The sequence below is a fragment of the Orycteropus afer genome, unplaced genomic scaffold (assembly GCF_000298275.1).
Source record: "Orycteropus afer afer isolate SDZICR_OR568_19922 unplaced genomic scaffold, OryAfe1.0 scaffold00094, whole genome shotgun sequence".
NCBI lineage: Eukaryota > Metazoa > Chordata > Mammalia > Tubulidentata > Orycteropodidae > Orycteropus > Orycteropus afer.
In genome coordinates this window covers 8,934,302-8,947,762 of record NW_006921681.1, presented here as the reverse complement: position 1 = coordinate 8,947,762, position 13,461 = coordinate 8,934,302, and the positions used below count along the sequence as shown (strand labels likewise).

Below are 13,461 nucleotides of genomic sequence, written 5' to 3'. Positions count from 1 at the left end.
GGAGTAAATATTTTAGATTTATGGGCCACATAAGGTCTCTGCTATATGTATTCTTCTTTGCTTTTTAAAATTTGAAATGCTTTAAGAATATAACAACAATTTTCAGTTTGGGGGCCACAAAAATACATGTAGTTGCCAAGGGCCACATTTGTCGTTTACTGACCCCTGATCTAATACATTCTAACTCTTCCTGGACTGTTTCTGGGGACACTGAAGAGGTCTATGAGGACCCAAACCCAATGTCATCAAGTCAATTTTGACTCATTGCCCTCACTGGGTTTCCAAGGTGGTAAATCTTTATGGCCAAAACAAGGCCAGGAGTTGATTATGTAATAGACCATCAACTGTTCATATGCAAGTTCAAGTTGAAGCTGAAGACAATTAAAAGAAATCCATGATAGTCAAAATATGACCTTGATTATATCCCTCCTAAATTTAGAGACCATCTAAAGAACAGATTTGATGCACTGAACACCAATGACCGAAAACCAGAGGAATTGTGGGATGACATCAAGAACATCATCCATGAAGAAAGCAAAAGGTTGTAAAAAAGACAAGAAAGGAAGAAAAGACCAAAATGGATGTCAGAGACTCTGAAACTTGCCCTTGAGTGAAGAGTAGCTAACACAAATGGAAGAACTGACAGAATAAAAGAGCTGAACAGAAGATTTCAAAAAGCAGCTCAGGAAGGCAAAGTTAATTATTATAATGAAATGTGCAAAGATCTGGAGTTAGAAAACCAAAAGGGAAGAACACGCTCCGCATTTCTCAAGCTGAAAGAACTGAGGAAAAAATTTCAGCCTCAAGTTGCAATATCGAAAGATTCCAGGGGCAATATGTTGAATGATGCAGGAAACATCAAAAGATGGATGGAATACACAGACACACTGTACCAAAAAGAACTGAAAGATGATCATCCATTTCAGGAGGTGGCATATGATAAAGAACTAATGGTACTGAAGGAAGAAGTCAAAGATGTACTGAAGGAACTGGCAAAAAATAAGGCTCCAGGAATTGACAGGATACCCATTGAGATGTTTCAACAAATATATGCCATGCTGGAGGCACTCACTCAGCTATGTCAAGAGATTTGGAAGACAGGTACCTGGCCAACTGACTGGAAGAGATCCCTATTTGTACCCATTCCAAAGAAAGGTGATCCCACAGAATGTGGAAATTATTGAACAATTATCACTGATATCACATGCAAGTAAAATCTTACTGAAGATAATTCAAAAACGGTGGCAGCAGTATATTGACAGAGAACTTCCAGAAATGCAAGCGGGATTCAGAAGGGGACGTGGAACAAGGGGTATCACAGCTGATGTCAGATGGACCTTGGCTGAAAGCAAAGAATACCAGAAAGATGTTTGTGTTTTACTGACTATATAAAGGCATTCAATTTTGTGGATTGTAACAAATTGTGGATAACATTGAGAAGAATGGGAATTCCAGGACGCTTAATTATACTCATGAGGAATCTATACATAGACCAGGAGGCTGTCGTTTGAACAGAACAAGGGAATACTGCATGGTTTAAAATTAGGAAGGGAGTGCATCAGGGTTGTATCCTTTTACCACACTTATTCAATCTGTATGCTGAGCAAATAATCCAAAAAGCTGGACTATATGAAGAACAATGTGGTACCAGGGTTGGAAGAAGGCTCATTAACAACCTGAGATACACAGATGACACAATTTCGCTTGCTGAAAGTGAGGATGACTTGGAGCACTTACTGATGAAGATTAAAGACTACAGTCTCCAGTATGGATTACACCTCAATATAAAGAAAACAAAAATCCTCACAACTGGACCGATAAGCAGCATCATGATAGATGGAGAAATGACTGAAGTTGTTAAAGACTTTATATCACTTGGTTCTACAATCAGCACCAATGCAAGCAGTAGTCAGGACGTCAAAAGATATACTGCATTGGGCAAATCTGTTGCAAAAGATCTCCTTCAAGTGCAGAAGAGCAAAGATATCTCCTTGAAGAGTAAGACGTGTCTAATCCAAGCCATGGTATTTTCAATTGCCTCATACGCATGTGAGAGCTGGACAATGAATAAAGAAGACTGAAGAAGAAGAGTTAATGCTTTTTTTGAGTTCTGGTGTTGGCAGAAATTGCTGAAAGTACTGTGGACTGCTAAAAGAACTAACAAATCTGTCCTGGGAGAAGTGCAGCTGTAATGTTCCTTGGAAATGGGAATTGCCGGACTTTGTCTCACCTACTTTGGTCATGTTGTTAGAAGGGACAACTCTCTGGAGAAAAATGTCATGCCTGGTAAAGTGGAGGGCCAACAAAAAAGGGGAAGGCCCTCAACGAGATGGACTGACAAAGTGGCTGCAGCAGCAATGTTGTGATGGTTATGTTTGTGTGTCAACTTGGCTGGGCCTGGTTGAGTGGCTGGGCAGCTGGTGGTAGTCTGGCAATCAGCTCCATGGTGGGATGTACCACAAGCAGCTGAGTAGCTGCCTTTGGGATGTGGTCTGCTTCCTGTATATAAGGAGAAGCTTTGAGAATGGTCTCTAGCCTTTGGCACGCGTGGACCCTACAAGTAGCCGTGTTGTTGCTCAGCAGCCTGCTATGCTCTGCCGACCTTGGGAATTAGAGTGGACTTAAGTTAATGGCCTGCCATGTGGATTGGTAACATCGGGACTGTGCCTTTTTACTTGTCAACCTTGGGGCTTCTCAGCCTCAGCAGTCAGCAGCTGTCTGAGTGAAGAAACACCTCTAGCTCCAGTGGGCCGGGAAAAGGAGGCAGAGCTGGACCCCAAGGTTGAGGGGCTTTCACCCAGCCCCTAGAGCTTGGCACTTTGAATTTGGACTTAAGGCCTCCAGATTGTAAGAATAAACTCCTGTTTGTTTAAGCCATCCCATTTGTGGTATATTCTTGTCAGAGTGGTACTAGTAACCAGAATAGGTGGGCTCAGGTATAGTAGGGATCGTGAGGCTGGCACAGGACAGGGCAGTGTTTCGTTCTGTTGTACATAAGGTCGCTATGAGTCGGAGATGACTTGATAGCACATAACAACAACAACAGCAAAATCTTTATGGAAGCAGAGTGCCCCATCCTCCTTCCACGAGTGGCTGGTGGGTTTGAACTATCAACCTTGTGGTTAACAGTCAAATGCCTTACATGCTATATCACCAAAGCTCGTAAGAGGACCCAGGAACCCCTAATAAAGGCCCCAGAGGGTCTCAGAGAGATCCAAGTGGTGAATGCTAGGGAAGGCAGAAGCACTTAGAGAACATTGCCAGGCTCCACCTTAGGAGGCCAGAACCACAAATCTACTGGACCACAGACTAAGTCTTAGACCCACTGTGTTAGACCAAAAAACCAAGTATACAGTAAGCTCCATCCCCTCCCTCACTGACCCTGCTCTTTCTTGGAAAGGTTCTGGAAAATGCCACATCCCCCTAGGAAGGAGGGAAAAGAAAAATGCAAAAAGGATGCATGCCTAAAAAGAAAAAAATTGGGGAAGCTAGTAGATGAAAAATATGATTGGCAAAGTATTGGTAACTGCTGAAAGTGGGTGATTTAAAAAGAAAAAACAAGATGCATGCTAGCAAAAGAGATGACCCAGTAAGAACCGTAGGATGCTAGAGGAGTTAGGGCGGTTGTTCACCCTGAGGCAGAACTTGCTTTTCTCCCTAAGGAGCGGCTCTGACAATTACAAAGTACCTTTTAGGAACACAGCAGTGGGAGGGTTAGATAGGGCCCGGGGAAGAAGTGGACAGTCAGAGGTGTCCCATCTCTGGTGGCCAGTGCTGTTTACAAAGGTGGAAGAGACAGAAGAAAGGAATCTGGTGCATAAACTCTCTTGGGTAAAAAGATCTAACAAACACATTCTGTATCCCTTAGGAATGGGTATGGAACAATGAACCCAGCACATCTATTAGCTGTAAAAAGAGGCAAGCCATACATTCCTGGCTTCTCCTTCTTTGTGGGTGTAGGATTAAAGGAAGCAGGTGCAGCTCTGGGGTTACCTGGAGCCGGAATGAGTCATTACTGATTTGACTTGAAGACGACATCTGTCGGCATTCTCCTAGCACCATTGAGGCCACAAATATCACTACGGTGGTTACCAGAGACACCAAGAGGCTCTCTAAGACTCTAGGAAACAAAGCACAGCTGTTATTACATGAAAACAGACACCCTGGTCTTGGGAACTCAAAAACACAACCCTGCCCACCCCCACCCTCAAGTCCCTAAAGAGCATTCACAAGTCGTCCCTGGGCAGTCAACACACGTGCCGAATTCATCAGTGACTCGCAGTATTCTGGCAATGTGTACATAAAAATGTAGTCAGTGAAGAGGGCTGCTGCATCCACACCATCTTTCTGTGAGGAAAGGAAGCCCCAAGGTGAGAGTCTCTGAACATGACAAAATGCCCCCAGCAGGGCCACACTGACCCTTCTGGACTTTGTCATGTGTCCTAGCAGCAAATCAAGGGAGGCTGGGACTCCACCAGGAACCCTGATATAAACGAAGCTCAGACATAGATAGCCTTTTGGCCTGTCTGACAGGTAGATTTATGACCCTGTTGACATTCTCAGTCTTAGACACGAGATCAGAGCTGTGCTGGGAAGCAGGGTCTGCTCACACAATCGTCTTCCTCAGAAGAGATGGCCCTGCTCACACGAAGCTCAGTGAGCCCCAGCCAGCTGGAGAAGGCAACTGCACAGGTACCTGACAAGCTTAGGTTTCGGGTGCACATTTCGCATACGGTACTTTGCAAGCCTCTTGTTCAGACAGTTGAATGTGGCTCCCAGGAGGCCCCCAATGACCCCCATGATGACGAAGAAACCCAAATCCATAGCTGTCCAGAGGTGACATTTTTTATCAGAGTCAGAGCACTGAGAGAAGGGGAAAGGGAGGGAGAGAGAAAAAGCAGAGTGCCCATGAGAACAGGGAGGGGCAGGCATAAAGACAGAAACAAGAGCAGTACCAGCTTGCATGGGTCAGGGATGGGACCTGCCCACACCAACCACCGGGCCGCACGGAGAGCAACCAAAGGGGCAGAGACACCCCCATGTGCAGCGGAACCTGCCCTGAGCCCTACTCCTCCAGACTTTACTTAAAAAGGCCACAGTAGAAAGAACAAAGTGTACCTTAAACTCGCCAAAGTTCAGCAATCCGGGGAGCTGGAAGGAACCCCAACTTCCAAATTGAATTCCAGAACGAAAGAAGTTAAGAGTAAAGGTAGCAGACATGGAACAAAAGAGCTAGAGGATAGGGACAAAAATAAGACAATTCGATAGTGATGAGTCCTATTTTTCCCCTGACAGTTGCTCATAGAACCAAAGCTCTACAAAACAACAGCTATCCTCACGTCTGTGGCTCAGAGATTAGGTTGTTAAGTGTCATCAAGTCAAGTCTAACTCATAGCAACCATACATGGCAGAGCAGAGCGGCCCCACAGGGTTTCCCGGCTGTAATCTTTATGAAAGCAGATCACCAGGTCTTTCTGCTGTGGAGCTGCTGAGTGGGTTTGAACTGCCAATCTTTCAGTTAATAGCAAAGTGCTAATCATTATACCACTAGTGCTTCTATGGGTATAGAAAAAGGCATTTGTCACAGAGCCAACCCCCCGGTCCCTTCAAAAGTATTGTTAAGTGTATTGAGTGAGAGATGCCCAATTTAATTTTAGGGGTTTCAAACAAGGTTCCCAGTGGAGGCCTCCTCACCACTTTCCATGTGAGCCCTTGGTTCCAGAAGGATGAGCCTTCCTCCAGACTGAACAAGGTGCCCCCGATCGGGGCCCCAAAAGCTGCAGCAACTCCGGCAGCCGCCCCAGCTGAGACAAAGTCTCGTTTGTCTCTAAGGATCGAGAAGAAAGCATTTGTCAGAAAAGGAGCCCACAGGACACAAATGCCAGTCTTCTACTTCCTTATCCAAGCATTAGATCTTATGACCTACAAGCACTTGGGTTTGTGAAGACCCTGTTCTCTGTGAGGTGGCAAATATCATTCACCTATGAGCCAAACACCCTCCACAGGTAGGTTTCTCCAGGTGTAGTGGCTCCTGTGCCTGGGAACATGGACCCCAGATCCCATGTCAGTCACCATCTCAGGAGGCAGATCAGCAGCAGACTCCATCCAGAAAACTACAGCATCAGTGCAAATGTCCAGTGCTGGCTACCCCAGAGGAGCAGGTGCACAGTCACCCACTGAATAAAGCTATGACGGTGGACTCTAACTCTGAACCTGAGCCCCTGACTCCAAGGGCCTTACCAGGTGTGCAGAAAACAAATCCCATACGGCTAGAAAAGTCGACCGAGAATAGGCTCTTCCAACCTAGCAAGGTAGCTGAACTAATTAATTCATTTTGGAATATAAAACACATCCCTGACAATATGCCTGTGGACTTCCTTTGTTGTGTTTTCAATCTTGGCATCATTGCCCAAGATGCTTCTCAGCCTTATGTCATAATCAAATAGAAGCTGTAATGCCAGCTTGGTCCTTTGGCTTCTCGTTTTCAGAAGAGTAGCTCAGAGTCCCTTCTTTTCTCACAGCTGGGCTTCCTATACAACCTGCCAGTAGTGGCCAGGCTGCGGAAAGTATCAAGTCTGACTGGAAGTAAATTAGTACTTTGCTTTCTAATAAAACCTAACCCTTCCATACCTGTCACTTCGGAAATAAGGGAAGTTAAACTGGATCTTCCGTAAGGAGATGCTCTGGAACTAAAACAAGAGAAAACAAAGTCAGAGAGGGGCCCACGAGGCCCAGCGCTACAGGAGTCCACAGCACCTGGGGTCCCCTCTGCTCTAGCACACCTAGGCAGGTGTGCTCCCAGAAGGAGGAGGCCAGGACAGCAACCTGGAGAAAACAAGTTACCTCCCCTGAGAGGAAATTTGCTTTTCTATTCCCAGATTTCTAGGATCTTCAGAAACGGCATTTTATGTGTAGTCAACAAGTGAGAAACAAAAGGGGAAAATTACAGAGCAGTGGGTTGGAAGAACCAAAAGCTACTGTAGAAGATAAAAGTAGTCCTTCTAGGGGATGTTGACATATGAGGAGGCCATACAGTCATGTTTCGATCTGTTCAGCATTCCCATGCTGACACCCAATTCTTGCTTGGCCTCCTCCTATCTCTCAACTCACTTCTGGGAGACCTGGTACTTGATGTAAAGGAGCTGAGGCAGCGGCAAGAGAGACACGACCAAAAGGTGGGCTCTGAAAGAATCTTCTCCCTTTTGCCTCAAAGATTCACAGTCCCAGCAACTCCCTGCCCTCTGAACACGGGAAGTGCGAGTCTGTAAGGCATGCAGCCCAGGAATGAAGAACGGGAGCTGTGGAGTCCTGAGACAGTGCCTTAGCTTCTCTATGCCTCAGTTTCCTCATCTGAGAATGGGGTTGATGGTGACAACCAAGCACGAAGGTGGCCATAAAAAGGAGTCATGCACAGAGTCTAGCCCAGAGTCTGGCACATGGCATTTAACATTATCATTACTGCACTACTTTACACAGAATTCACATAGAACTGTGTCCAAAACCATCCTAGTCAATGCTCCCAGTCTCTTGCAATTTGGCGGCACTGAGCTGGTATACCAAGCCACTCTAAAGTGGAGCATGTGTCAATGGTTACAGGGACACTACAATGACTTCCATTTGAACTGACTTCCTCTAGATGCATGCCATTTTGATGCTTAACAGGGCATTGTGAAGACTCTGTATACAAGGTACCTGCTCTCCTGGACACTGACCACATATTCTCCTATCAACCCACACTGACATCGGGATTCTAAAGCCACGGACGGGAGAGTGAGAACCGCAGCCCTTACCTGAGGGAGGCCAGCTCCCACCACGGCTCCACTGTGGATCATGGGGCCTTCTTTCCCCACAAAGAGCCCTGGGACAGGGGCAAAGGGAAAAGACCACCAGTCAGCTCAGGAAGGCCTCCGGATCAGAGAAACCCTTCTCTTGAGATTATAAAACAGAGACCATACAACTTTATAAGAGAAATAGTGAGCCAAATTCCCATCAAACAAGTTCATTTAAATCTTGCTATAAAAGAAAATATAGCCTTCAACTCCAAAGCAAGAGTTAGCACACTAAAACTGGTGGGCCCAGCAGCCAATTTCTTTCCCTACAGCCCAAGAGCTAAGTATACATTCTTAAATGGATACATTTTAAATGGTTATATTGTTGTTGTTGATAGGTGCCTTCCAGTAGGACTCACAGGACTCTATGTACAACAGAATAAAACACTGCCGATTTTGCTTCTTGGGCCACAAAGCCTAAAGTATTTACTATTTGGCTATTTACAGAAAAAGCTTGCTGATCCCTTCTCTAAACGCACGGAAGTTGTGTTAGACAATTCTATAAAGGAACCAGTCAGTCAGTCTACTTCACAACAGAATAGTGTGCCTGTCAAAAGATCTGTGAATCCCACATTAACAGAGTTTGCATTTGCAAAAATAACCCCACAACAAAACGTGCAAGCCCTTCCATTCAAATCGAGTTAATTTACATATGCGATGCTTCTTTCTTTCTTCTTGAATACTTTAAAGACAAACATCAGAAAGCCCCTCCATACCTCCAGCCACACTGAAGAGCACTCCAAAAGCTTTGCAGAGCAGGGTCCGGAGACGGACAATTCCTGGCACCTTCACGCCATTCAGGTAGCATTTGATCTCAGGTATTCCCGAACCTGCTGCCACTGGCTGATGGGGAGAGCAAGCACACCCGAAACTCAGCATCCACCAGCTCTCCCGCTCACCGTGGACAATCTTAGCTACTGGAGGGGAAGCGGTGGTTCTCATGTTCTAGCAAAACTGACGAGCAGCAGCGTCTCCTGGGGGGCTTATTAAACCACTGGCTGCCGAGCCCCACCCCCAGCGTTCCTGAGGTAGAACACATGTACATCTCTAATCCGTCCCAGCATCACCCGGCAGCTTTTCAAGCATCAGTGCTGGCACCGACGCCCAGAGATTCTGATCTAAGTGGTTGGAGCTGGGGCCCATGCACTGGTATTTTTAATATTGATTTAAGGTTGAGAACCACCATCCTAATCTAGATTTTCCTTCCTAACGAACCTCAACGGAGGCTGAAAACTTTACTTTCGGAAACATCTCTAAGTGAACAGGAGGCCATTTTCTGAAGGAATCCATCTTCTAAATTTAACTCAGCTTCCTGGCCTTCCGGAAATGAAGATGGAGGACAGCATGCAAGGATCCAAAACCCCTTAAGCAAACAAATCACTCACCTCAATTAGGACAAGAAGGCTGCCCAGGAAGACAAAGGTCAGGTTAAAACCCAAGAGTTCAAGGAGTGACAGGGCGAGGCAGCCTTTCTTGCTGCATTCTTCCACCGCTGCAGAAGCCAGGCTAAGGAGAATGTATGCACCAACCAAGGGCACAGTCACTTGAAAAATGGCATAGCTTCTCCTCTTCTAGAACCTGTTGGCTATTTCCTACACACCTTCCTGCCCTCTCTCTCAATATAAAACAACCAAAACCAAACCCACTGCCATCGAGTCAATTCTGTCTCATAGCAACCCCCACTGGGTTTCGGAGGCAATAAATCTTTATTGAAGTAGATTGCCCAGTCTTCCTTCTGCAGAGTGGCTGGTGGGTTTGAACCACCAACCTTCTGGTTAGCAGTCAAATGCCATAGGCACTATGCCACCAAAGCTCCTCTCTCAACATGTGTATGTATATATACATTATCTGAGATGTCTTCTACATTAGGGACCACTTTTAAATTATGAAATACTTGAAACATTACAAAAAGAAATAAATACCCATATCTCTACAATCCCAGCTTTAACAAATCTCAACATTCTGCCATATTTGCTTCAATTTTTTTAAAAAAATATCAAATACTATAAAAACAAACAAAACAAGCTCCTTGTTTCCTTTCTTCTCTTTCCTGAGAGCAGCTACTAACCAGAAATGATTGTGTCCTTCCCTATGTATTTTCATAGGTATCCATACTGTTCTGTTTTTACAATGAAAATAAATGGTATTATTCCTTACGTACATTCTACAACTTCCTTTTTTCCCACTTTCAATATAAAGTTTTTCAGAATTAGTCATGTTGATACATCCGCTCTGGCTCATTAACTTAAACTTCTGTATAAAATTAGACTGTGTGAACATACTATAATTTTTCCAGGCTCCCATTTGGTTTGATCCCAACTATTTACCATCACAAAGCGACAGTGAACACCTCTGGCGGCTCCAAGGTATGTATGCAGAAGGGGAGTTCGGGAGTGATAGGAGCATACCCCTTCCCATCTGTTTCACTTCCATCTCCTGCATTATGGGGAGGCAAGCACCTTTCCAGGGGTTTACTGACCAGTTTTCCTCTTCTGAAAATTGCCTGTTCGCTACCTTGGTTCACTGTTCTATTCGGCTGTTTGTTTTTTCCCTTACTGAGTTGCAGGAATTCTTTCTATGCTCTGAATACCAATTATTGGTCTCTCATATGCACAGCAAATAATAAGTAAGTCCAGGTTATGGGCTTCTCACTTTGTTTAGAGTGTTTTATTGTTGTTGTTTTTAGGATTTTCTTTTGTTGTTATGAACAGAGTATTTATTATAATGTGGTCAAGTTTATCAAGCCTTTTCTTTATCATTTCTGTCTTGTGGTGTTTTGTTTAAGAAACGACTCATACTCTCGCCATGATATCTAAACACACTGCCACCATGTCGACACTGACCTGGCAGGACAGAACAGAACTGCCCCTAGAGTTTCCAAGGCTAAAAATCTCGACGGAGGCCATTTACCACATCTTTCTCCTGCAGAGCTGGAAGTGGCTTCAGATCGCTGACCTTTCGGTTGGCAGCCAAGTGCTTTAACTCGTGTGACCCTGTCATTATATAATCTCTTTAAAATTGTGTTCTGCCTATTTACGTCGTCGATCTATCTAGAAATTATCTTTATTTATAGTACAGAGAAGGAATCCACTTACGTATTTTTCTAGATGGATAACCAAATGTTCTGGTATCTTTTACTGAATATTCTGTCCCTTCCTCACTGATTTATAACACTAACTCTGTCATTCACCAAACGTCTATGTCTGTATGGGCCAGTCTCTGCTTCTCTATTTTTTCACTGTTATGATTGGGTATTCCTGTTTCAAATATTGGATTTCAAATTTTGTAAGTCTTGACATCTAGTAGGGCAAGTCCCCTGCCTATTGTTTAAACCGTTTGGACTACTTTTGGCCCTTTACTCTTCCATACAAATTTTGAAAGACGAAGGTGCCTGACCAACCCATGGCCTTTTTGATCACCTTATATGCATGTGAAAGCTGGACAATGAATAAGGAAGCCTGGAGAAGAATTGATGTCTTTGAATTACAGTGTTGGCAAAGAATACAGAATAAACCATGGACTGCGGGAAGAACAAACAAATCTATCCTGGAAGTACAGTCAGAATGCTCCTTAGAGGCTAGGATGGCCAAGCTTTGTCTTATACTTTGTTCATGTTATCAGGAGGGACCAGCCCTTGGAGAAGGATATCATGCTTGGTAAAGTAGAGGGTCAGCGAAAAAGGGGAAGACCCTCAATGAGATGGATTGACAACAATGACTGCAACAATGTGCTCTACTACAGCAATGATGTGAGGATGGTGCAGGACTGGGCAGTGTTTCATTCTGTTGCACCGGTCACTAGGAGTCAAAACTTACTCGATGGCACCTAACAACAACAATGTGATAAATTCTATTGTTATTATTATTATTATTTTGTAGGAACTACACTGAATTTATAGATTGATTGTGGAGAATAGGCGTCTTTATGATACTTATGTCTTGTCAACCATGTACCTGAGTGTAACTCGCTATATTAAGGTCTTCCTTTTGTGTCCTCTAATGATAATTAAAAACCATAAAGCTGAGTGGCTAATAAAAAACAGCTCTTCAAAGACCATGTTTACTGTGAAAGTCATTTCTAGAACAACAAAGCAATATCAGCTATCACTGAAGTTCAATACCAGGAACCATGAGAAGGATACACGTCTGCACCACTCCAAACTTGAGCTGGGTGAAGAGCCGCACAAAAAAGTCCACAAAGAGACCCACCTGTGAAGAACAAGAGCTCTATCAGACAGACTCACTCTTAGGGGCATGACAGGCATCTCTCCTGAAAGGACCTGCTGTACCACTGCAGTGACAATGGCTCGTCAAGGGCACCAGGTTACCAGCCAGCAATGCATAAGTGAACTTTCTTTAGTCACTCTGCCTTCTGAGGCACTCCCTGCTCCAGCCTGGTCCCACCACCCTCCAAAGAACAATGGAAGGCAGTACAGCTAAGGAGAGAATGAAGCAAAGGAAAGCAAAGAGGGAAGGGATGTGAGACCAAGGAAGACCGTCCGATGATCAAAGAGGACTAACACTGAATTGAGTGAATAACTGCTAAACTCCTCCTGAAGGCACTTTCAGAGAGAGAATTCTAAAGATGTCTTCAGTGATACTACACTGGATAAGCACACAAAACCAAAACCAAACCCCTTCCCATGGAGTTGATTCTAATTTACAGCAGCCCTACATGTAGGACAGAGTAGAAATGCCTCACAGGGTTTTCAAGGCTGTAATCCTTAAGAGGCAGACTGCCACATCTTTCGCCCCCACAGCAGCTAACCTTTCAGTTAGGAGCCAAGAGTTTAACACTTGGATGTGTATGTATATCAGGAAATGATCTTGAAAGACAATATTCCTGCAGGGGTATATGGTTTTTGCATGTTTGCTGTTACTATTTTATAATCCTATTTTGACTTATACTGGCAGGTAAGAAAAACCACCAGGGCCCCACTATTCTACTCTAAAACTACGCTCAGAGTTTCAAGAATTGGAAAGACTTCTGACTCTATGGATTCAGGATCAGAGGCTTCATGCCTTTTACTCTGAACCCTCCTCAATCCAAAACCCAGAGACTTTTTAATACTGAATAAGTGATGACAAATCAGAAGAAAAGCGAGTCAACAGAGCAAGCAGAGCTGGCTGCTATATATGAGGGCCTTTGTATTACATGTGAGCACAAAGTAAAGTTGCTAGTGTTGATCAATGGCAGCTTGAAGGAGTTTGATATGAAAGAAGCAGAATGACTAATAACTAGATAGCTAATGACTATGGTTATTATAGAGAAAACTGCAGCCAGAAGTATATAAAGCAAAAGAGACACCCTGAATCATTAAAAAAAAAAGGACCAGGTTTGCTGGTCTGATAGAGCCTGAAGGGGCCCTAGTTGCCCTTCAGGTCTGGAATTGAACCCACTCCTGTTGGCTTCCAGCCAAACAAAAGACAGGCATATGAGCTGAACATTTACATTAGGTAGATACACTTCTTGGAGAGATCAATTATAGGAGAATAAAAGGGCTATGCATGCACAGGGAGATAGCTCAGGTGCCACGAGTGAATGGGAGGGAAGGACACAGGGAAGAGGTAATTATGGGGAGGAAATGGGAGGGGAGCTGTTGCATCATGGGAAATTCAGTCAATGTCATAAG

General features: G+C 44.3%; 1 protein-coding gene across 1 annotated transcript in view; it reads right to left on the bottom strand.

The window, feature by feature from the left end:
* Positions 1-13,461, bottom strand: part of CLCN6 (chloride voltage-gated channel 6) — a 38,599-nt gene that overhangs the window by 12,701 nt on the left and 12,437 nt on the right. The window contains exons 5-13 of the mRNA XM_007942638.2: positions 11,971-12,037; positions 9,215-9,321; positions 8,546-8,672; positions 7,791-7,858; positions 6,631-6,689; positions 5,695-5,827; positions 5,119-5,232; positions 4,697-4,863; positions 3,994-4,120 (exon numbers count right to left, since the gene is read on the bottom strand). Coding sequence (XP_007940829.1) covers positions 3,994-4,120; positions 4,697-4,863; positions 5,119-5,232; positions 5,695-5,827; positions 6,631-6,689; positions 7,791-7,858; positions 8,546-8,672; positions 9,215-9,321; positions 11,971-12,037 — 969 coding nt within the window. The remainder of the gene's footprint in view (positions 1-3,993; positions 4,121-4,696; positions 4,864-5,118; positions 5,233-5,694; positions 5,828-6,630; positions 6,690-7,790; positions 7,859-8,545; positions 8,673-9,214; positions 9,322-11,970; positions 12,038-13,461) is intronic.